Source organism: Acomys minous, assembly GCF_964271855.1.
Source record: "Acomys minous genome assembly, chromosome: 12".
Lineage (NCBI taxonomy): Eukaryota > Metazoa > Chordata > Mammalia > Rodentia > Muridae > Acomys > Acomys minous.
The window spans coordinates 30911857-30938124 of record NC_140493.1 but is presented as its reverse complement, the minus strand read 5'-3'; the positions used below and the strand labels follow the sequence as shown (position 1 = coordinate 30938124).

At 36.8% G+C, this 26268-nt stretch overlaps 1 protein-coding gene across 5 annotated transcripts in view; it reads left to right on the top strand.

The window, feature by feature from the left end:
• CSMD3 (CUB and Sushi multiple domains 3) overlaps positions 1-26268 on the top strand; it is a 1109294-nt gene that overhangs the window by 309392 nt on the left and 773634 nt on the right. For all 5 annotated transcript variants that reach the window (XM_084749143.1, XM_084749142.1, XM_084749141.1 and 2 more), the window contains exon 5: positions 14998-15205. In XM_084749143.1, coding sequence (XP_084605269.1) covers positions 14998-15205 — 208 coding nt within the window. The remainder of the gene's footprint in view (positions 1-14997; positions 15206-26268) is intronic.

The following is a 26268-nucleotide window of genomic DNA, read 5'->3' as shown; positions in this document are numbered from 1 at the left end:
TATATGTGTGTATGTATACATACATAACATATACACACATATACATGAATATACAATATACATGTACACACACACACACACACACACACACACACACACACACTTTTTTCTAAAATGTGGCTCCTGTGTGGTATTGAAAAGGTATTTAGTGTTAGTTATCCTTCCTTTATTCTCTCCTCTACCTGTTCTTTCGTCTCCTTATCTACCTATTTCCCAGGTCTCCTTTGTTATAGCTGAAGTATAAGAGGTGAGCACTAGGATCCAGTAAGAAGTTTTGCATTAGAAAAGAAGTTGGAGCCAGGCATGGTTGCACACACCTTTAATCCCAGCATAGAGAGAGAGACAGAGACAGGCAGATCTCTGTCAGTTCTCTGCCAGCCTTGTCTACAAAGAGAGCCCAGGACAGGCAAGGCTACACAGAGAAACCCTATCTTGAAAAACAGAAAAAAAAAAAAACAACAACAACAGTAAAACAAAACAAAACAAAAAACCAGGTTAGATCTTGCCTAAGCAGCAATGACATTCAGTGTTGTCCTTTGGCCAACATATTTATGTGCGCACACTTGCAATGCACACCTAAGAATACACATGCACATACACTCTGCATGGTAAGAACACTGACTTTACACTAGGGAAAACCACTAGAATGCTATGAAATATATTTTATGAGATATGATTAATTTTCTATACAAAATTTTACTGACTTCTCCATGGTGTTTAAACCATAATGGGAGCAGAGAAGAAACAGAAGCTGGAATGGTAGGTCATCTTCTCAGACTCAGGCAGAAAGAAACACGATAAAGCAAATCAGCAAAAAGCCTAAGAGAAATAGGGGATATGTTTCCATGTGTTTGCAAATGCTAATACAGTCATTTGAAATCAAATAAAGATTATAATTTATAGTAGCTATGTTTAAAACATATCCGACTTTAAAGAGCTATGTGTCCATCTGAAAAGTATGAGGAATAAACGCAGTTAAACGACTGTTTCTTAACCACTTTTAGATGAAAATGCTGGACAAAACTAAAGTAACTTTCACCTATTCCTGGAAAAATACAAATCAAAGAATCGCCAAGCTTGTGCGGAAATGAGAAAGATTCTAACTTTCAAAGTAATAATTTACATCCATATACCAATCTATGATAACCTCCAACACTCAGTTCTACATCACTCAAGTGTTACATTTAAAGATAACACTTCCTTGGTATTTGGCTGTTTCTAACCACTAAAGATAACAGCAGAAAGGATAGTTTAGCTCTGATTATATGGTGTTTAAATTTTGTAGTTTAAATGAGAGTGTTCTTCCATAAAATAAATGAGCAGACTCACATGGTTTCAATTATTCTCTAATAATAGAATGTTAAGTAGGACGCCATACAAATAAATAAAAAACAAATGGCTCTTTAATGACCTGGAAAGAGCAGGGGGAAAGTTCTTTCATCATTCATCAAAATTAAATCCCAGTTGTTTGAATGTTTATTATTCTTAGAATATTTTTGAAAATTCACTTAGCATAGTGAGTTAATTAAATTTCTATAGAATTTAGCAGCTTATGAGTCAGTAAGAAGCAAATGACCCCCTAATAATGTAACCTTATAAAAATTTATTTCCTATCCATGTAAAAACAGCCATTTTAGCTTGAGTAACCCACCTTGATCTTGTAGCTAATATCATCTGCACTTGGTGTGATTTTAGATACATGTTGTCTCACTTTACCTATAACTCTGTTTACTAAGCTAGCTTAAATTAATAATAATGACATTGGTATTATCAGGAATTCAAGCAGTATACTTTGATGTTAAATAGGAAACTGTGGACCCTGATTTGATGTCTGCTTTTAAAAGATTGCCATTTTATGATTTAAAAATAAGATATAAATGATAAGAAATAAGGTGCCAGGCAGCAGATATTAGACTATATGAGGTTTATTAGGGGAGCAATGAGAAAGGAGGAAGGGGGTACCTGAGGAGGGGGAGAGAGAGAGACAGAGACAGAGAAAGACAGAGAGATACAGAGACAGAGGAAGAAAACAATGAGGTAAGAGATCAAGAGAGAGAGAGAGAGAGAGAGAGAGAGAGGGATAAAATGGGTCTGTCCTTTTATATAGCCCTAGATAGAGCCATGCCCCCTGTAGCAGGAAGGTAATGACATCACAGGTAGGTAGACTGAAGCAGAATCCTAACATTCCTCCCTTTGCTATAATTAAAAAATGAGGAACATTGGATTGTTTGATGTAAGATAAGTTAAAATACATAAAAGTAGGTTTATTGGAAGCAGCTTTTGGCTGCCATATAAGGGGAAATGAGAGAGAAAAAAAAACCATAGTAACAAAATGTACAGATCATATAGTGAAGGGGAAGGAAATGCTCTGCTGTGAAAATTTAGGGTAGATGGCATTTTATGATTTAAATGTATGTCAGCCAGTGTATGTCAGCCATATCCTGCAACAGATAGGGACCGAGGAGTTCTGGGAGAACATGGAGCTGTGTGTCCTAGGTCTTCAGCACACAATTTCAGCCTTTCATAAATGAATAAGGGATGAAGTAATCATCTTAACAATGCCCTGCTGACAGTACGGCAGTAACAGGGGATTTAAATGGCTGAAATGTTTGCCAGTTTCTGGTGTATTTGCTGTCCAGGTCCTGAGAATATCTGCAGCTGGGAGGGGAAATGTAGTTCCAGCTGGATGGAACAATGCCGGTCCAGATGACATGATCTCTGAGGTTGGATTAGAGCACTTGTGGATAGCTGCTTTGATGATGTCCCAGATGTAGGCAGTCTGGCAGATTACTGGAACATATATGTGGGCAGAAGACCAAGTTAGTAGGTTAAGGAGAAAATTCCCTTTAGGTGTACATTTGATACTCGGGAGAAAAAAAGAGAAAAACCTCGAAGTTAATGAAAGAGACAGTGTTTGAAAATTTTGGGAGAGCAAAGAAAATGTTTTGATATAAGGAGCTTCTTCTCTTTTTACCCTATTGCTGGTGATAGTTAAAACGTTTTAGTTGTGGGTCTGTCCAAGTTTGGTTGTAGAGGTGTGTAAGCTTAGCAGCCCTTAATGTGGGCATAGAGATTTGAAATTCTCAGAAGGCATCCCAGAGGAGCCTGGAGTTGAGGCAAATGGACTGGTCCTCATGGGAAGAGTAGAAGTCAGTGACCTGTCAGGGCATCCCCTGAGCAAGGTTTAACTTGATGAGACTGGTACAACTGTTCCAGCAGCTCATCAGCTCTGGTCAGAGACCAAGGGCATGGCACAAGAGCAGACATGGTAACCTAGTGCTAGGGTTTCGAAAGAGAGGGGGTAGGAATGAACCATGCTGGTAGAGGAAATTCTCAGCCAAGGGAGAAGGTTCTAGATTAACGGTTTGGATGTAGGTTGTCCAGAATGACAAGAAGCATTTATATCATCCAGAAGAGAAGACCCAGCAATCAGTAGGTGTTGAGTACAAGAATGTAGCAATAAGGTAGTTAGCGGAGTCCCTCCACCAGAGAAAGGGTGAGCATCCCCACCCTTTGAGGTTGGCAATAGGTGAGAAACTTAGGTTGTTGATGGGCAGTACTTACCTGGATTCTCTTGAACATAGAGGTGGATTTCCTGTAGCTTACAAGAACCCTTTGAAGTTTATAAAGTGAGATAAACTTTAGACATGTTAGCATCATCGTTTGCAGTCTGTAGTGAAACACACATTGTTGGAAAAGGCAGTAGACATATAGCATAGCAGAGGCTTTGTTTAAAAGTATGAATGCTCTTCGAGGTGAGCTTAGGAAAGGCAGAAGCCCTGTGAATCTTTTCTGACACCTGTCGAACAGTAACATAGGGAGCACAAAAAAATCTCTTGTAGAGCACAAGGGAAACGCTCACTTTAGCATCACTACACATCATGAAAGAGGGGCTTCTTCCCTCTGTTTAGAAGACTGGAGGTATATCATTCAAGCACAAAGAGAGGCATCTTAAGACAAATAAAAGGAATTGTAAAATCTTGAACTTGTAACTATGATAGGATTGTGTAGTGGAATGCTTTACCATAGTTCGACTAATAAATTAGAGCTCCATTGATCAGGGTCAATACTCCGAACAGTTAAGACAACCATAGCACAGCAACAGGATGAATCAAACATCTTTTTGGACATGTTGACCTTCATAACTTGCATTTACCAACTGAAAACACGTTCTTAGACCTAACACTCACAACTTGCATTTACCAACTGAAATACTTTCACTGACCTTCTAACACTCTTAACTTGCATGTATCAACTTTTAAAACACTTTCTTAGACCCCCCAGTATTTATAACTTGCATGTACAATTTTAAAACACCTTCTTAGACCCTCCAACATTCTTAAAACAACTTGGACCTGACAGTTAAAAGTTTTGTCTCCTGAATATGAAGAGGCCTGTGAAGATATCTGAAACCTCCCATGATAGAAGTTGGTAATGTGACTGTGTAGCCCAAGTATGAGGGTAAAACAGACCTGCAGCATCACCCTGGGTTTGGTGAGGCTGCTGAATCTAAGAGCCATCTGTGCTCTGCCAGGTCAAGGAACTTGAAAGCTGAAACTGTCTAAAGCTGGTTGAACCTCCAGTGGGTATGCAAAGAGGACAAGCCTGCATGTGAGCATTTTGACATCCATAGGCCAATTTGCCTGTAGGCAAGCCTGTGGAACCAGTGTCCATTTTTGGCTGCAGCAGCTGTGGGACCAGTGCCTCTTTTTTGGCTGCATCTGAAACAGGTCCCTGGTGGAGATGGCTCTGGCTGGACCCTGGCGGGAGGAGACATTGCAGATCTCTATTTCCTTGCCTCAGGGCAGTGGTTAAGGTCTGGAAAATTGTTTTTGCTGGAGCTTAGCCTGTCAGGAAGGCTCCTTTCACATTTTTAGAGATTTTAAAACTACTTTTACCAGTTCCTATATGGGGGGGGGGGTGTCCAGGAAACATCCTCAGGCTTTCAGTTGAGATGACAGCTAGACCACAATCTATCTTAAGAATATTTAGACAGATACCTACCTGGCATGGGAGAGAGCATGATGGTGAAGGTGGTTTTCCCAGGGAGAGGCTTATCCATTGCACTTCAGATGTGCTGACCCCTGCAATTTCCCCAAATGTGGGAAAATCAACTGCATTAAAAAAAAAAAGAATATTTAGATACACAAATTTTGTTTATAGTTTGCAGCTATGTATAATACAGTCCATAAAAGAGCAGAACAGTTTTTTTTATGTCATCAATAACATCACATTCAGAAAATATGGCTAAGTATATTTATAAGGCTGTGATTTAAGTTTTAACATTCTAAACAAATGAATGATAATACAGTAGAACATTATACCAGATTAGTTCACCAGGAAGCTTGTAAGTGCCTCATGTGAGAAACAGCATTTATCTTATTAATTTTAATAAACCTTTATAACATTGAAATAATAAACATTTTGAACCATGGGACCATAAAATAAGCCCTGTTGGTTTTTTTATCGAAAAGGAGATAAAAAAAGAGGTTAATTATGGTTAAGAAGTTTTATATATGGTCTAAACATCACATCCAGTAAATAATTATAAACCTTTAGATAAGAGTTTACAGCATAATCATATATTTGTTTTCTTGTTTTTTGTTTTTGTTTTTTGAGAGCAGAAAAAGAAATCAGGGACAATTTTTATTTTTAAGAATGTGCATCTCTAGGGCTTCTCCAGCAGACCAGCTGTGGCAAAGCAGGAGGGGCCAGGGCAGTGGCAGGAAGCAGGCAGTCCTGTGGCCAGGTTGTAGGTAAGACTTTTAAGAAGGAACTGGGGGTTAAATTTAAACAACTGGCAACAGAGAAATGGAAGGGAACCACTAGGTAGTCTTCAAGCACCCCAGAAATGGAGGGTGGTTTGGAGCAGCATGGAGCCACACGCTGGCCGTGAAACAGGGTAGTAGCAGGCGCTGACTTAAATCACATGGTGTGCAGAGGGCAACCTGGCTGCCCTGCATGCACCACTGTGCCCAGACTGTAGGGATAAGAAGCCAAGTGAGGTTAGGCTCCTAGGGGCTGGGGACAAACCAATACAAAGAGAGCATCTCTTTACCTCAGTGGCAGTCTTGAAAAGCTCATGGTCCTCTGGGTTTCTCATTCAAGTTCAATGACATCACAGGTAGGAGAACTGAAGCAGAATCCTCACAGTCATGGCTTCCATCGAGGTAACAAGTTATAAGGCAAGTCTTAGTCTGGGTGGCAAGATAATTCCACTTTTAAAGGTTATTGTGGTACAAGCCTGATGACATGATTTCTAATTACTAGATTCTGCACTGTGGAAAGAGAGATCAAACTCTCTCAAATTGTCCCCCAGGTCTCCACATGTGTACTCTCTTGTATTGGGATGACCCATAAATATTGTATTTTCTGGCTATGAAAAAGTGTGTCCTTGTGTTTTCAATAGTTAATTGGAGCTAGTGACGCCAGGTTAGAAGGTTATGCAAATACCACCTCCTCAGTAGCCTTTTATAGAAAGGCAGGCTGCCAGTGAAGGCTACCTTCCCAAATGTGCTTCCAAAGCCAACAGATTGAATTAGAATGTGTGTGTGTGTGTGTGTGTGTGTGTGTGTGTGTGTGTGTGTGTGTGTGTGTGTGTGTGTTTACATGCTAAAGATCTGGTAGCTAGAGTTGGGCCAGGAGGAGGAAGGGTTGTCAGGAGCTCCACAAAGAGAAAGTCAAGGCTGGCAGGGGCCCTGCATGGACTGATACACCAACCAAGGACAGCGCAAACAGAGGGCCTAAACCCCTTGTTCTGCTCTGGTGTAGCCAACGGGGGCAGCTCATTTTCCACATGGGGAGGGAGCGTGCCTCTGACAAGATCTCTGGTACCCCGTGATTTTATAAGGCTCTCCTGGTGGAGAGGCCCTGCGGGAACACAGAGGAGGAGAACACAGTCTGTCCAGATTAGCTCTGGTAGGCTGTGGTCAGAGGGCAGAGGAGGAGGATACCACCTGTCAGAGGTATAGGGGAGGGGAATAGTTCAGAGGAATGCGGAGGGTGGGAATAGGAAGATAAGAGCCAGGGGATTACAATGTGAATAAATAATACTACTAATAAATAAATTTTACTCATTAAAAAAAAGGAAGAAATTTCAGAATGTCCTAGATGGGTGAAGACACAAGCAGATGCAGAGAGACACAGGCAAGCTGTCACAGAAAAAAAAAAAAAAAAAAAAAAAAAAAGAAAGGAAACAGGATAGAGAAAGGAGACATAGTAGGCAGTGAGAAACATGTGGAAAGATGCAATTTCAAAAAAGTAGGGTTAAGTGAGAAGCCAGCTGAGAGACTGCCCCTGTAAAAGGGCAACAGCCTTATACTATGTAGATGTTTTCATGTCTTAAATATTATTAAACTTCAAGCAGTATCGCCTGAAAGACCCACAGTGATAGTGCATACACACAAATGTGCGTGCACACACACACACACACACACACACACACACACACACACACACACACATTAAATAATGGCACAAGGAACCTCTCTTTTCTTCCTCAAAACATTTATATGTGAACATAATTAAATTAATGTCTTTGTTATCTTATAATAATGACCCATCTTCTGGTTTATTATTCTCTTTTTAGGATGAATTTATTGTAAATAATATTTTTATTATTATTTATAATAAATATATTTGTTTATAATAAATGAAATAATTCATATATATTATTATATAAATAAAATTATGTATAATTATAAATAAGATATTTATATGATAAATTATATAAACAATAAATATTACTTAAAAATAATATAATTGTGCTCTTTGCCCTGTTTGTTTCCTCCCTCTATCTTCTCTCATATACTTCCCGTTTTCTGTTGTCCACATCATAACCCGTTTTTTCTTTAATTGTTTACATACACATATATAAATCTGGATCTCGACAACCTTATCATTCTATGAATGTTATTTATATGCATATGTTTTCTGTGCTGACTCTTTGATATTGGAAAGCCAGTTGTGCTTCTCCTTCAGGAAGATGATTTCCTTTGCTCTCAGACTTACACAGTTATTGGAATTCTTTGTCTATGGTTGAAGCTTCATGAGCTCTCCCTTCCAGGTTAGCATGTTCATTGGTATATTCCTTCTTTAGGTCATGCTAAGGTAACCAAGGTCATGAGATTTCATGGGTGCAGCTTCCCTGACATCTGGGGTCCTCCTCCCCCTTGTCTTACCAGATTCTCTCAGGTCTCACTAGGATAGCCTGCATCCCCTTCCTCTGTGTTCCCACAGGGCCTCTCTGCCAAGGGACAGTGAGCAAATCATGGGCACCAGAATTCATGTCAGTGGCAGTCCCCTGCTCTCCTCTACCCCTTCTCCATTTGGAGAATGAGTTGTGCATTGGCTACAGCTGAACAGGGGGTCTAGCTTCTCTGCTTGCAATGTTCTTTGTTGCTGCATGAGTTTGTGCTTGCCTCCCTGGGTCCAGATCCACCAGCTTTGATAGTCTTGTGGAGCTCCTGACACCGCCCTCTCTGATCCTTTCATCTATCTCTTCATGCAACTCATAGCTCTTAGTCAAGAATCCAGCTTTGAGTCTCAGTGTCTGTCCCAGTCCCCCACTAAGTGGAGTTTCTCAGAGAATGACAGCACATACTGGAAGGATGGGGAAAAGGGGAACACTCTTCCATTGCTTATAGAAGTGCAAACTTGTACTACAGCTTTGGAAATCAATCCGGCTCTTTGTCAAAAAATTGGGAATACTTCTACCTCAAGTCTCAGCTATACCACTCCTGGGCATATACCTGAAAGATGTTCCACCGTACAGTAAGGACATTTGTTCAAGTATGTTCATAGCAGCTTTATTCATAATAGCCAGAATCTGAAAGCAACCAAGATGTGCTTCAATTAAAGAATGGATAAAGAAACTGTAGTACATCTACACAATGGACGTTTCAGTTATCAAAAACAATGAAATCTTGAAATTTGCAGGCAAATGGATGGAACTATACAAAATCATCCTGAGTGAGGTAACCTAGACCCAGAAAGACACTGATCCCTCTTTGATTTCCTGGATTGTGCGTTTACTCAAGGTCATATACTCACATCTGAAGAGTGGAGCTAGGAACCTCAGATGGTAGAAAATATGTGCCATTTGTCTTTCTGGATCTTAGCTCACACAGTAGGATATTTTATATTTCTGTCTGTGAAATTCATGATTTCATTTTTCTTTAGAGCTGAATAGTATCCATACCACATTGACATTATCTAATTTTGTGGCTTAAGGACATTTAGGTTGTTCTCATTTTCTATCTACTGAGAATACAGCAACAATGAACACGGCTGAACAAGTATGTATGAGTAGGATGCCGTGTCTTTTGGCCACGTGCCAGGATTGCTATACCTGAGTCGAACAGTTAATTTCATCTTAACTTATTTGGATTCTCCACATTGATATTAAGAGTAGCTAGAGCAGTTTGCAATCCCAACAGTGAATAATGGTCCTTGACTTGCTGCTAAACCATACTACAGTTTGTTTTAGCCAATTTTTTGTGAGTTTTTTCTTATTGACTATGGTAATATGAAGTCTCAAAGTTGTTTTAATTTTCATTTCCATAATTGTTAGAGATGTTGAACATTTCTGAGACATGTCACCATCATGTTATTTATTTTTTTTGAGAACTTTGTTCAAAGCACTGTGCAGTTTATTAGTTTTATGAGGTCTCACTTGGCAATTGTTGGCATAAATTCTTGTGCAAACTAATTTCTAGTAGAAAGTCTTTTCCATACCAGTATCATACATGATGATGCCTATGTTTTCTTCTAACAGGTTCAGTGTTTCAAGTTTTACCTTGAGGTCTGTTTGATATTAGTTTTGTGCAGAGTAATAGATATGGGTTAAATTATGTTTTTCTACATGTAGAAAATAGTTTTCTCAGTACCATTTTTCATTTTTAACTTATTATAATTTATTGAGAATAACAAATTTAAAAAGCACCTATCCACAAATGCAGCCCTACAGAAGATAGTAGGAGGAAAACTCCAAACCAAAGAGGCTAACTACACCCAGGAAAACAAAACAAAAACCAGACAAATATACATAGTACCACAACCAACATCAAAATAAAAGGACCTAACAGTTACTGGTCATTAATATCTCTCAACATCAGTGGTCTCAATTCTATTATAAAACCACACAGACTAACAGAATAGATGCAGAAATAGACCCAACACTCTGCTGCAATCAAAAAATACATCTCAGGCACAAAGATAGACATTACCTCATGGGAAAAGATCTTCCAAGCAGACACAAGAAACAAGCTGAAGTAGCCATTCTAATATCTAATAAAAATAGACTCTCAAACAAGATTAATCAAAAGATCTGAAGATGGACACTTCACAATCATCAAAGTAAAATGTAACCAAGATGACATCACAATTCTGAACATCTATGCCCCAAATAAAGGGCACCAACACTTGTAAAAGAAACATTAATAAAGCTTAAACCACACATTGATCCCCACACATTAATAGTGGGAGTCCTCAGTACCATTTTTTTTAGAGATGCCATCTTTTCTTCAGCCTATGCTTTTGACACCTTGTCAAATGTTAAATGGCTGTAGTTTTATAGACTCATGTAAGGATTGTCAGTTTTGTTGCCATAGTGTACATGTCTGTTATTGTGCCAGGACTATGTTGCTTTATTATTATGATTCTATTTCTAATGCTATTCTCCTTGTCCCCTGAGATCTCACTGAAGTGGCCTTTTCCCTCCATATGTCTACCATCCTTCTGCTCTTGATACTTATTTTTTTTTAAATAGAAGCTTTAACTTCAGCTCTGTTACTTTCTTCCTGAGACCTTGTCAGAATGACCCCATAAGATTTCTCAGAACAGAGTTTATTTTTTTCAAGATGACAGTTTAATTGTCCTCCTTTTGACTTTTGAACATATATAAAGACTGATTATCTGTAGCCTGATTCGTCTTCCTATACCATCAGCAGCAGCTGGAACAAGTAAATGGCTCTCACGTGCCTCTGGTTACGAGGACACTTCGCATTCTTTTGAGCTTATCCTTAATAAAGTTATTACAGTTCAAAGATTCTCAACTTCAGTGAGTGGATGGTGATGAACCAAAGAAAAACTTTCCTTCAAGTTCAGTGTTTTGAACCAATGTTTTGGAAACGTGTGTGATTCTTTGTTAGCAAACAACTTTCTATCATTAATGACTTATTTAAAGCTGCATGAATAGTTTCCCAACCATGAATCTTGTATCTTCTGTATACTCTAGCACTAACTCACACCCCTGTGCAGCTGAGTCAAGAAGAAGCGATGACTGGTATCTCAGTTCAGGGTCACTGTCAGCTGTAATATTTTCTGCTTATTTCAGTGTCCTGATGACTAGCTAAAACCCTTTGAAAGTCACCACAGACGCTTAGTTAATAACTGCTGTGCTAATGTGGTAGCCGTATGCCTAGTTTCCTTAGAACATTACCTGAATCTGATATTGCTGTTTTTGTTACATTATAACTTGATATTATAGCAGGCACCACCATTTTATCGTTATCAATTAACATCATTAGGTCTCACGATTCTAACGGTGGCAAATATAACATCAAAGCACCTTTATATTCATATTTAAGAGGAGGTATGATTTCTTTGAGATTCTTGCCTATCTTGTTTCTACGGATAGCTCAGAAACCAATATACAATGTGATGGTCAGTTTCCCTATTCACATGCCTTAATAGTTAATTAGGGCCATACTATGTTGAAAATAAGACAATTAATATGAATCATGTTATAAGATGCTTGTCTGGGCAGTATGTGTAACTGTACCTCAATGTGCTCATAATCTATTAAAAATTAACATAAGTAATAGAAGTATTGAAAAATAGAAATTTTGTGAATCTTAATTTTCCTTCAGTTTCTTTGAATTTTTTTCTTTAAAAGTTAGAAAATATTTTTAATTTAACTTGTAAGATATAGAACTAGCAATCTAAGTGTGCGTGTGTCATTGGCTTTTAATTTTCTGTTATATGAAAGATTTCTCTTTCCACAGAGGTTTCACACAGATTATTAATTTTAAGTATTGTTATAACAAAATGAATTTCTGTTTTCCATATGTAATTGCTAATGTCTCAATAACCTAATTAACAGATACACAATACATGTGCTTATCATAGGAAGAAAAAAAGGAGGCACAAGTGTCAGTTTCAGTTGAGTGCTGTTGGGAGTTTGTGATGTAGCAAAGGGGGGGATTCCCTGTTATGTCTCGTGATGAAGGCTGATACTGAATTGTTTTCTTAGTATCTGAAATTGGCCATATGGACTCCTACGATTTACAGTTCATCTTTCTTTGGAAACAAACACTTCAATTTTCTGCACCCCATTCACCACTATAGGCAATTTCAGAAGCAACTAATAGCAGGGCAGAACACAGTACGAGACTAGTGTCAGAACAGATGTGTTACACAAAACTGTTCTTGGTGTTTTTTGAAGATTTTTTTTTCCTGTATAACAGTGCTTCGAAGAAGTTAGTATTTATATTATCGTAAGTGAACTGTGTGGCCCATTGCAAAAGAACAAAACATGCTCACCACTTTTTGGTATCAGAATGAATGTTGCAGAGATTAAGAATAGAAAAATTAATTTTTGGTAAAATATACAGCAGAAAGAAAAGAAATAAATTTTATAACTTTATTTTAAATTACAACTAATTATAAGTGTATTTTGTCCTGCTTGGCATAAGAGATTAATATTATTAACACAAATTCATAAATACAAGCTTAGTTAAGTAGCATTGAAGTATGCTTTCATAACACAGTTGTATTATAATGGTGAAATCAAATTAAAATGACAATTTTATCTTTAAATTAATAGGGTGTAACATATTAAGAAATTAAAAAACATTTTGTTAGTTTTACAATTAGGATGAATAGCCACAAGTCCAAAATCTGAAAAAAAAAAGTTTGTCGTTGTTTTTGTTTTTTTTTTTAGTCTGCATGACAATAGTTAATTCCAATGGCTGAATTGATATTCCTCAATATTCTACAACACAGACTTTGAAAGATTCTTACATATGATTTGCCTACTTGTGTCTCATGTGTATATGCATGCATGTATACATATATTGCATACATAAATGTTTAGTCCACTTTTAAAATTATGAGCAATAGAAGTACAGTGTACAGCCATCACCAAATTTGTAGTGATCTCCTAGGAAATCTTTTCTAATTTAATCATCTTCAGTAATTTTTCTTCCAATGTGACTATAAATGTAAAACTAATCTTTTGAAAATATTGGAATGCACAGAGGTGGTTGTATTTACCGATCAGGATATATGTTTTGGTAAGGAAAGAGGTCTAGCACTATGGTATAAAGACTTGACAAGACCTGTAGTTCTGTCTCATTGGAGCATGTGCAAGAAGGTTTGCAGGGAAGAATGGGAAGGAGGAATTATAGTATAATCTCTAAAGTTAAAAAAAGGGAAAACATGCAATAAAGATAAAATATGTATCAAATTTACAAGAGTGTGTGAAGCAAGTGAAGTGTGTCTTCTGTGAGTATTTATGCTTCTCGGTTATAAGTTGCGTTGCTAAATGAATAAAGAATGAGGAAGAAAAATGATAATGAAATATAATTTATACACGGTAGTAATGATGTTGTTCTCACTATCAACGTCATGTTATTCCCTGTCCATTATGGAGTTAAATAAAACAATATTTTTCTCTCTCTATTAAAGCTCTGAGGCACACTATCACATCAAGTAATAATTGGTCATTACAGAAAGAAATATTTCCTCAAATGACTTATACTAAAAGGAGTTCCCTGAGCTGGTCAAAGCAACAAGATAAATCATGATGCAATTTACTGCATAAGTAAATTTATACCCTATTAGCTTGATTGGCCCAAACAGTGCTATGATAGACAAATGTTTTTTAATATACTTTATTAATTTATTCATATTATATCTCATATACCTCAATTATTATCCCATCCCTTGTATCCTCCCATTCCTCCCTCCCTCCCATTTTTTCCCTTACTCCTCTCCCCTATGACTGTGACTGAAGGGGACCTCCTCCCCCTGTATATGCTCGTAGGGTATCAAGTCTTTTCTTGGTAGCCTGCTATCCTTCCTCTGAGTGCCACCAGGTCTCCCCCTCAAGGGGACGTGGTCAAATATGGGGCCCCAGAGTTCTTGGAAAGTCAGACCCTACTCTCCACTCAACTGTGAGGAATGTCCTTAGACAAATGTTCTAACTTCAGTTCCTTTAGGAAGAACAAAATCTTTGATCTAGTAATATCATATTAACAGAGCTCATGTAAATACTCTCACTGTACAAATGTAGAATCTATACAAAGTTTTATTTACAATCGGAAATATAACTCAAAATTTAATTTAGCTTAAAGTTATATATAAGGTGTATCTGTATATATTTAATTTTATACACATACATATATTTTATATGTAAATTAGAAAAATGTGTGCATTTTAACATGGGCTTATTGACTACATATTTCCTGAGAATTTATCAGTTGATATATTTCTACTTAAATAAAATATTTGGGGTATTTGATATATACTTTAATTTCAATTGTGTCTTCACCAACACTTTCCAATAGCTTTTGAAACACTCTACTGACAAACTATGTTATGTTGTCTCTTCAATCATGTCTTTACAACATTAAAAATAAGGACATTCTGAAACCAACACAAACATCTAAAATGACTGTTTCTCATTGTAATTTTAGAAAACACATTTCTTCTTAGTTTTCCTCACTTCTTCACTTAAAAATAAAAATAAACTGAATTTTATTATACTGTGTCTTAATTTGGGAGTGTAGGGTTTTTTCACTTATGTTCATTTCTATTTCAAACAGTCATTAAAGTTGCCATGATGTGCTTTATATATACAATAGGAAGATTTCTCCCATGCTTGTTGGCTGTTACAACACTTGGATCGTTAACTTACTACATATATATTTAATTGACTCAGGAAATTTTGCATTAATAGTTAGATTTTAATATATTCTTATTGATTTTTAACAGCTGAAGATGCCTGTGGGGGAACAATGAGAGGATCCAGTGGCATCATATCAAGCCCGGGTTTTCCTAATGAATACCATAACAATGCAGACTGCACATGGACCATTGTAGCAGAACCAGGGGACACGATTTCACTTATATTTACTGATTTCCAAATGGAAGAAAAGTATGATTACCTAGAAATTGAAGGTTCTGAGCCACCCACAATATGGTAAGTCCATAATTGGATTAAGCTGGTATTTTATTGTCTGAAACAAAATGGGAAATACAAAGTTATATTTAGAGATATAACATATGAGTGTCTAAAGGATCATTGGGGTTTTTTTCGATCCTGTAAATACCCATCATCAGAAATGAGGAATACATTTATGGATTGAGGTATTGGAGTAAAAATAGTAACTTGACATAGTCAGCTTTTCATCAGTATTTATGTCACTGGATCAGTAAAGATAATCGGTGGGGTTTTGTTTTATTTGCTTCTTTGTTTGATAGTTTTTTGTGACAAGGAAATTAAATCTGTTATTCTTGTCACCAATAGTGCTGTTTTTCATCATACTAGTCAAGTTAGTAGTCCTGGAACTAACTTGCCTTAGTGTACATTGACAGATCATTTAGTTATCCTGTTATATTTAAAGACAAATTTTGTTTGAAGATAGAATTTTTCCTTAGAGGATCAAGATGTGGTCTAAGGAACATTGTATTTCAAAACATGTTTTTCTTGGAATAAAATGCTTTATTAAATTATTTGCCTATGCCATTTTCAAATTTGCACATACAGTTTTGAGGATGTTTTAGACTGAGAAAATGATAAAGAATCAATGGTAAAGTGAAAACATAGGCAAACACTAGAATAGAAAGGACCTTTGAAGTCACGGAAAACTTGTGTCAGAGCATGGGAATTTATCTGCAACAGTTAAGTCCATGGGTCTGGAATGTCAAATGATTGTTCTTATAAAGCTTAGAAATGGATTTTAAGCAAGGCTAGATTAGCTATAGAAATATCACGTAAGAGGTGATTGCAGAAATCAAAAAAGGGAGCACAATTGCTAGTATTATGGTGTTACCAAGGGATAATGGGGTGAAAGAGAGTATCAGACATACTATAATTAGTGTGAAAATGAGTCTGTTACTGGTTAGGAATGGTAAGGAAGATAGTGTTGAAATAGCAATTTGTTTTTTGACTTTAGCAAATGGTAAATACAACAATGGTATTCTGTGACAATAGACAATAATGCTATTCTATGGTGATAGACAATAATGATGTTCTATGCTATCAAATGGTGAAGACAGTAATGATGTCCTATGATCTGGCTACTGTTCAAAGAAAGTCAACTTTGGGATGAAGACCATGTGGATACTGAAATTCGCACTAAAGACGGGAGCTTGAAGTTGCTTTGAGGTACACTATATTGAGTCAGAAATTTCCAAAGGATAGGTGACACTGATGCTTAGCTGGTTCCATCAGCGATTGAGGGAACCAAGAACAATGTATGTAACTAGAGAGAAACAAGGTATATGAAGAGTAGTGGAATAGGGAATCTGGAGATCTACAATATACCGTGAGCTTGTAAAGAGGACTGAGCAAGTGCATTCAAAGGCATAGGGGGATATTTTAGAGAGTGAGACATAACACAGAGAAGGAAGAAAGGATGTAAAGAGGGGAGTGTCCCCACTGTGGCCTGAGGAAGTGAGAACATTAGGTTTATACTTTAAAAATTCATAGCTGTCAGCAGGACATAGTGGCATATGCCTCTAAACCCAACACCAGGCAGGCAGAGGCAGGCAGATCTTTGTGAGTTCCAGGCCAGCCTGGTCTACAAAGCACATCCAGGAAATCCAAGACAACACACAAAAAAAACCCTGTTTCAGGGAAAAAAAAATAACAACAACAACATCAACAACAAAGTTACTGTTTTATGGGCTTCCAGTAATTAGCAGTAAATCTCTGGTTCTAGTGTTTTCAATTTCTTTCTTTGATGTTTTATAAATTATGTTGTGTAGATATTTAAGCGCATAGATGTGATTTATTCTTAAACTCTTTTCCATAAAGTATGATGAATGCCAATTCTAAAAATATTGCACATATGAAGGTGATCTAAAAGAAGTCACAAAATAACAGAGGAGGCAGGGCTCCAAGTGGCCATGTCTTGTCACCAAATTAAGCTTCCAATATTGGTATTGAGTTACACCTACTTGAGTTCTCAGCTAAAGGGACACTGCAGAAATTCCCAAACTACGGAGGCTGCTATCAAGTCTCTTTTTTAAAAAAAATATATTTTATTAATTTATTCATATTACATCTCAATTGTTATCCTATCCCTTGTATCTTCCCATTCCTCCCTCCCTCCCATTTTCCCCTTTTTCCCCTCTCCTATGACTGTGACTGAGGGGGACTTCCTCCCCATGTATATAGTTGCTCTCCATAAAGTGAGAGCAAGCTGCCATTGCTGACAACACCTACAGACCTCCCTGAACATGGATATGTTGATCTGGTGCCTAAATAGCCTTCACCCCTATGTTTTAGTATTTTTGGTAAGGAAAATATCTGCACACTATCAAAAAAAAAATGAAATGAAACCAGCAAGACAGCCAGAAATCATTTATCTAAAATGGTGTACTGCCAGTAAGACATGTTAGGGCAATGGTGGAACTTAAATTACACTCTTTGAGAAAGTACCCATACTGGATACTGCATATGTGACCAAGAATCTGAGACTCTGTAGCCCAGGGACCTAGGTTAAAATAAAATAATACTGGTTTTTAAAAAAATCTGTAATAATAATAAAAACCTTGAAATTGGCATAAAAATAGGCATGTTGATCAATGGATTCGAATAAAAAAACCAGACATAAGTCCACACACCTGTGTGCATCTTACTTTTTAAAAATAAGGATATAAGAAATATACTATGTAAAAATAAATATCTCCAACAAATAATACTGGCGCAACTGGATGTTGGTACGTTGGAGAATGGATATAGACCCATACCTATCACCCTGTACAGAACTCAAGTCTAAATGGATCAAAGATCTCATCATAAAACCAACCACTGAACCTGACAGAAGAGAAATTGAGGAATATTATTGAACACATTGGCACAGGAGACAATTTTCTGAACAGAACACCAGACACCATAATCAACAATTAATAAATAGGACCTCACAAAACTGAGAAGCTTTGATAAGGTAAAGGGCACCATCAATATGACAAAACAGTAGCCCACATATTTTCACCAACTCCATATCTGACAGAGGGATTATATTAAAAATATATAAAGAACTCAAGGAAGTAGACGTCAGCAAAGTAAATAATTCAGTTAAAGTTGGGATACATATCTAATCAGACAATTCTCAGCAGAGGAATCTCAATGGGCCAAGACACACTTAAGTAAATGTTAAAACGTACTTTGCTTTCAAACAAACAAACAAACAATCCGAATCAGAACGACTGTGAGATGCTATCTTAAGCCCGTCAGAATGGCTAAGATAAAAAACACATGTGACAGCTCTTGTTGACAAGAACATAAAACAAGAAGAACACTTAAGTTTTCATTCAACAGGAAAACTTATACAGCCACTTTAGAAATCAATATGGTGGTTTCTCTGAAAATTGAAAATCAACCCACCTTAAGACACAGCTTTCTTTACTATTCCTGGGCTTATTCACAAAGACACCTACTCAACTATGTCCATAGGAGCTTTATTCACAACAGGCAGAAAATAGAAACTGCCTATCTGTACCTCAGTTGGAGAATGGATAAATAAAATGTGGTACGTTTGCACAATGGAATATTACTCAGGTGTAAAAAAGTAATGAAATCATGAAACTTGGAGGCAAATGGATGGAACTAGGAAAAAAAATCATCCTAAAAAGGTAAACCAGACCTAGATAGACAAACATAGTATGCACTCACTCACAGGTGGATAGTACCTGTAAAGTAAGGGATAATAATGCTACAGTCCACAGACCCAGAGGGGCTATGTTAGGAGGCCTTAAGGGGGCTTACAGGGATCTCCCAGGGAAGGGCGACATCACAGGTGGCCAGGGACTGCTGGAATTTGGAACAGAAGGGACCCGAACAGTATGGAGGAAGAAACTACTGAGAGAAACAACTGGAATTGAAAACATTTGTGGGTAAGGTGGAAAAGTTGTGCAATGGAAACTCCATGGAATCTATGGCAGTAAACTTAACAGTGCCTCCTAATATTGGGAGACATGGAGTCTGATATGGGCATCTTCTATTACCAAGCAACGCATCATGTGGAGGAAATGGGACACCAACCCAGACAGAAAACCTTGGATCTACAGTTTGTCCTGTTTATGGAGTGTTCTGGGACCTAAGCCTAGAAGTATCGTCACCAAAGAGATTGGAATAATTGTATCCAGCAACCGATAGGAGCAGATGCAGAGTCCCATAGCCAAACAGTGGGTGGAGCTCAGGAAGTCCTATGGAGGCAGGGAACGAAGATCAGAAGAACCAGAGGGTCAGAGACACACCAGAGAGCATTGCTCACAAAGTCAACTGGCTGGGACTTATATGAACTTGTACAGATCAAGGAGCCTGTAGGAGTCTGACCTAGGTCCTCCACATATGTAATGGCTGAGTAACTTGATGACCTTTTGGCAATCCTAATAGTCAGATCCAGGCTGTCCCCCACTCTTTTGCCTACTTGTGAAACCACTTCCTCCTACTGGTTGCCTTGTTTAGCCTTGATATGATGATATGGGCCTGGTCTTATTATAGCTTGTTATACCATATGCCTGTTAGAGTAGCTTGTTGTACCATGTTTGGTTGATGGCTCTGAGAGACTTGCTCTTCTCTGAGAGCAGGATGGAGGGGAGAAGCCGGTGGGATGGGATTGAGGGGAAACTGTGGTAGATGTTTCATAAGGGAGAGAATAATCAAAAATAGTTTTAAAAAGAAAAGAAACCCACATAGTGGTGATTCCTAATAATATTCAACTATATTCATAGCTCAGTGCCTTGTACAGCCATGACAGAGAATCTTCCTCTTGAAGTAGATGGGAACAAACGGAAATATCCACATCCAGACATTATAAGAGAGAGTGAGAGACCTTGGGACACTTAGCCTTAAATGAGGTGTATCCATCAGATCACTCTCCTTAGAGCTCTAGAAACCCTGTTGAAGAAGAATCAGAAAGAGTTTAAGAGACAAAAGGGGTGGAGGAAAACAAGGCGTTTCAGCCATAACAGAGGTCATATAAATTCACACAGACAGAAGGCGCATGCACAGCCCCTGCACACGTCTGTTTCAGGGCCTCTGTCTTCACGTTATGGTTTCTAGGTTAGCGTTTTTACAGGGTTCTTGAGTTTGTGTTCCCAGGTATCTGATTCATGTGCCTTTTCTTAGGTGCTTTTCCTTCTGTTAGTTTGTCGTACACAACTTTGATGTCATAGTTCGTTTTATGTTATATTATATATTATATAACATATATAACATATATATTATATGTTTTATGTTTTATGGTATATTTTTCAAAAAGTGAATGAATGACAAAATGTTTTGTTTCCTAGGGTTTTTTGTTGTTGTTCTTGAATTGGATTTTTGTGTTTGAGAAAAAAATTAAAGTTGGTGCTTAAAAATGGGAGAATATCTAAAAGGATATAGGATTGGAAGATATGACCAAAATACATTTTATAATAAAATTATTTTAAACAAAAAATTATAATAAATATAAAATGTTTATACTACGAAGTGATTTGGGGATTCAATAAAATCCAAATCAAAACTTCAATGTTATTATTGATAGTAATGCAAAAACATTGAAAATTTATATGGAACCACAGCACATAGAGCACATAGATGTTATACCAGAGAAAAATACATATTAACCTTATTCAAATAAAGAATAATATAATGTATGTAATATGTTTTGTTTTACATTAATTATTTCTTACATTTATATATTTTTTTGTTAAAATGATGCCTAACATTTAGATATATGCTGACCAATTTACTGCTGGAGATTTCTGATCAAGACTAGTTACCATTTCCAGACATTGCTTCCAGTTATTCCTCAGTATCATTTCCCTCGCTCCTACTCAGGGTCAGCTTTTGATTTTCTTAATTTTCTCTCCAGTGGGAACTTCATTTGTTCCCATCATTTCTCTTTAAGTGCATTTTAGAAAATGACAAACAACTTTTCAGTTCCTAACATAATACTTATCTGAATTTGATTTACCTGCAACATTTCTTTGTGCCAGCCCAGTGATAGCATAGTCTTTTGCTCACCCCTTTCCCATTATTTTCTGAGTATATATTTTCAGATGTTCATCGGTGTCATTTCTTCCCTCTGCTTTTCTATACATTTTGAGGTTTCCTCACCAATTATTCAGTTCTTCTCTTGTATTTGTTCACTAATTTGGAAATTGATCTTCGATTTATTCTTCACTAGTCTCAAAATTTTACAGTTTTCTTAGTAATAATAATTATAGTCTCTATTTCTTGGTTCTCTTATATTTTCTATGAAAATAACAAAACCTTATAGCTCGAATGTAAAATATACATATTCTTTAGAACCACATACAATTACATACTTAACTAGTTTAGGTTTAAGTATGAAGTTAATAAGTGCTCTTATTGTCGCACAGAATAGAACTAAGTTGAAAGTCTAATTTTTCATGCTTTTTAAAATTTGTTATATTTGATTAAAACAGAATGCATTAGTCTTGTTTAGGTAAACTGTAAATGGAAAAATGAACCATATGCATGGAAACAAACGCATTGGTATGGCATGGCGCGCACGTGTTTTACGATAAAAACTTCTGAAGCAAACTGTACAAGCAGTTTATCTAGGACTCCTCATATCAAATACTCATGATGCATTCCTTCTTGTTTATGCTGCATTTGGCGGCTGTCTACGTTGCCAAAATTACATTGTGTTTCAAGCTTGAACTACTAGGTTTGCACTCTAGACATTCAAAAAGACAGAGAAAGGAAAGACCGGAAGGAACACATCAAAATCACTTTTGCCATATTTGCAAATTTTTATGTGAATCTAATAGGTTTTATTTATTTTTTTGTTTATTTTTTTATATTTTTTAATTAATTTATTCATATTACATCTAGATTGTTAGCCCTTCCTCTCTTTGAATCTAATAGGTTTTAATGAAATAAGAGAATATACGAGATTGAGGAGCTTAACAAAATTCTTTCCTATTTCCTTTTTCAAAAAAAGAAGAAAGAAGTGTACAGTGGATTATGCTGAGAATCTTCTCTCTCTCTCTCTCTCTCTCTCTCTCTCTCTCTCTCTCTCTCTCTCTCTCTCTCTCTGTGTGTGTGTGTGTGTGTGTGTGTGTGTGTCTGTGTCTGTGCGTGTATGGGTGTGTGTTTAGGCAGAGTTTGACATTATTTGTTTGTCTTCCTCAATTGCTCTTCAATGTCTTTTTTGCAAAAGTATCCCTCACTAATTCTGGAGTTTGTCCCAGATCTAGTTAGACACATCAGCCAGACAAATTCCTGTCTAGAGATCTCCATGCTTCTTTTTTTCAGCATTAAGTTACAGGTGCACACTGATATATCTAGTTTTTTAAAATGAAGGTTCTGGGGGTTGATGTTGGTACTGAAGCTTGTGCAACAAAAACTTTATCAACCAAATCATCTCCCAAGCTTATGATTATAATCAATATTTCTAGTGTTAAAGTATGAGGGGGTGACTTGGTGGCACTCAGAGGAAGGATGGCAGGCTACCAAGGAGAGACTTGATACCCTATGAGCATATACAGGGGGAGGAGGTCTCCCTAGTCACAGTCATAGGGGAGGGGAGTAAGGAGAAAATGGGAGGGAGGAAGGGAGGAATGGAAGAATACAAGGGATGGGATAGCAATTGAGATGTACTATAAATAAATTAATAAAAAATAATATTTTTTAAAAGTATATGAATTATAATATTTATTTTTATTTTATGTGTATGTATATTTTACCTCTATGTTTTCTTGGGCAGCCCGTGTATTTTATGGATATTTTACTTCCATGTACCTGTGCAGCATCTGTGTTTTATGCCCTCCCCGCCCCCCCCCCCCCCCGAGGCTAGAAAAGGGCTTTGAATCCCTTGGAAATGGAAATACAGATGGTGAGCAAAGCTATGGCTATGGGAAACTGAAGCTAAGTTCTTTGCAAGAGCAGTAATGCTTCTAAATTCTGACCAGTATTTCTCACTCTAATTGAGATTCTAATCTCTCAATTCCTTTTATAGATTATATTTTTCACAAATAGACTCTTTACTATGAAATAATGTTACTTTCAAGTGTGTATGTGAGTGTATGTGTATATGTGTGTGTACTCAGATATTTAAAATTAGTAAAATTAATGAAATAAATGTTGATATATAAATAATATCACAAAATGATATTTTAAAATATAACACATACCATAATTAGCTACTACAGTATGTATTAGTACATAATTCTAGCTTTCAATCAATAGAAATTTCCTAGGCTGATATGATCAATATGATTAATCTGTTATTTTTATTGTATTTATATAGTTTTCTTAGTTCTAAAGAAAATTTGTTTTTCAGTGTAGCAAAATAATTTTCAATTTATCTAAGACTTCCTCAGCAATAAGGAAAATTTTACATGCACATGGAAATAAATTAGTAAATATTAGGTAAATATGGAAAAAGAAATTCCAATTTTACAAAAATGTCAGATGCATATTAAAGCAAAATTTATCATTTCATTTTAGATAGAAAACATTTATCAAAATGAATAAATAAACTAATTTAAAAAGAGCAGTTGAAAAAAGAAAGTATTCCTATTATCTTTTATGTAAAGGCAATTATATAAATAAACATTAGTAAATTTAAATGTTTTTCTGTTTATTAATGAAAATATACAGCTTTCTAATTATTAATGTGATCATGAAAAAATATTTCATTGTTCATGCTCTTAAAATCATAGCTGTACAGCCAATAGGATTTAGAGTCCACTTGGAGGCAGTGTGATGTCCCATGTCCCAAAAAGCTTTCTTTTTCCTCCTGCACTGACATATGATCAAGTCATGTCATGCTCCCACTGGTCTAGTCACCACAAACTAACCCATGTGGATGTCACCATCCCAAACTATTAGTCACAACAAATCTTCCATCTCTTAGTTGAACGTTTTAGATATCTTTCCACAGTGTTGAGAAATATATCTGATATATCATGTGATTATATTTAAATGGTATGTTAACTTTCTGGTCTTATTTAGCCAATCTGTATTTATGAAGTACATTTGTATAATCACTATCCCTAAGGAGTTCTCATGTGCAACAATCTGAATTCCCTGTTGCCCTCATTTCCCCATCAACCCCATAAAACACTCTCATGAATATTAACCAGATCCTCTATGTTCTGAAGCTCTAATCTTTCCTGCTCTGATTTATTCCTTTCATCTATGCATTTCTCCAAATGTAGTCATAAAGTCTGGTCCTTGAATTAGTCAACTTCCTGAAGTGGTGGTTAGCCTCTAGTTGGGAAAGAAGAAACCATAACATTTTGGTAAAAGGATAAAGAGCTGGTGAGTGTGAGCTTGTGCTGTCATGGTAGGAAACACTACCGTATCCTTCCTGGCAGTTTGTTTTGTATATAAAAGAAAAGCAAAAAGCATTGTGATTTAAGTGAGAGATTAGATTTCTCAAGAGACCAAGATTTATTCAAGGAAAAGACAATTGACTAATTGGAGAGAACTCTAACTGTACTCTACGGCAACATTTGGGTGCCTAAATATTTCCACAGCATGCATAACAACTTAGTTGTGAAGGCAAAGGCTTGATGTGCAATGTGATATGGCGACTAAGAACGAAACTGAAGTTATTCATGGGGCATAGCCAGGCTATGGGAAGAAGAGACTTCAAATGGAGTGTGTCACTTCTAAGTCTACTGATTTTTCTCTACATAGTTTATCTATAAGTGAATAAAATGTACTTATTCCTGAAACTAATTTTATAAAAAAATGAGATAAACAAAATAATATTATTCTCTAAAATATAAGGCAATTATGATGTAGTAATATATACGGTTTTATATATCTCTAACAAAATAGGACGTCTGGTAAATTCATTCATTTTAATAGAAGAATTTTATGAAAAAAATTAACTCCAGTTGATTCATACCAAACTTATACTTTTTAATTTGTTCAATTTACATCGCGATTGTAGCCACCTCTCATGATACAAACTTGTCCCACCTCCTCTCATTCTCTGCCCCCCCCTCTACTAGTCCTCAGGAATGGGGAGCCCTCCTCCCCTATCATCTGACCTCAGCCTATCATGTCTGATCTGGACTGCTGGCATCCTCTTCCTCTGAGGCCTGGCAAAGCTGCCCCATGAGTGGGCCTCAGAGTCCGAGTCAGAGGTAGCCCTTGCTTCCCATATCATGGGTACCACAAGGAAACTGTGCTGCCTATTGATTACATCTGAGCAGAGGGTCTGAGTCTTCATACCCAAAGTCCTTGCTTGGTGCACCAGTGTCTGCAGTACCCAGGCCAACTCCAGGCCAGGATTTGTTGGCTCCCTTGGTCTCTTTGTGGAGTTCTTGTTTCTTTCAGGTCTCTCTATCCTCCAACTCTTCCATAGACCTCTTGCACTCCACCCGGCAGAGTTTGACTTTGAGTCTCAGCATCTGCTTTGACCCATCAATGGAAAAATGAATAAAGAAACAGTGGTATCTTTACACAATGGTGTACTAACTCGACTATTAAAAACAAGGAAACCTTGACATTGACAGGCAAATGGATGGCCCTAGAAACGATCATCCTGAGTGAGGTAACCCAGACCCAGAAAGACATACATTGCATTCGCTCACTTATAATTGGATATTAACTATATAACACAGGATAACCACACTACAATACACAGACCTAAAGACGCTAACTAACAAGGAGGACCCTAAAGGAAATGCTTAATTCTCACTCAGGAAGGCAAATAGAATAGACACTGGAAATGTTTGAAGAGAAGGGACAAGCCTGAAACCTACCATAGAGGTCCTCTGAAAGACTCCGCCCAAACTTTCTCTTCATTTACTCACATGTTTTGGAAGTCACATGCTATAATCTTTTTTTTTTTCTCTTTGTTTCTTTGTTTGTTACTTTCTTTGTTTTGTTCTTCCTTCCCTCCTTCCTTCTTTACCAACCATCCTTCCATTCTTTCTTTGTTTCTTTCTCTCTTTCCTTCTTTCCTTTTTTCTTTCTTATCATCATGACTTTCACAAATCTAGCTTGTACCAATGTGGATTATATCTTTTCATGTCCTAAATTTCTTTCCTGTTCTT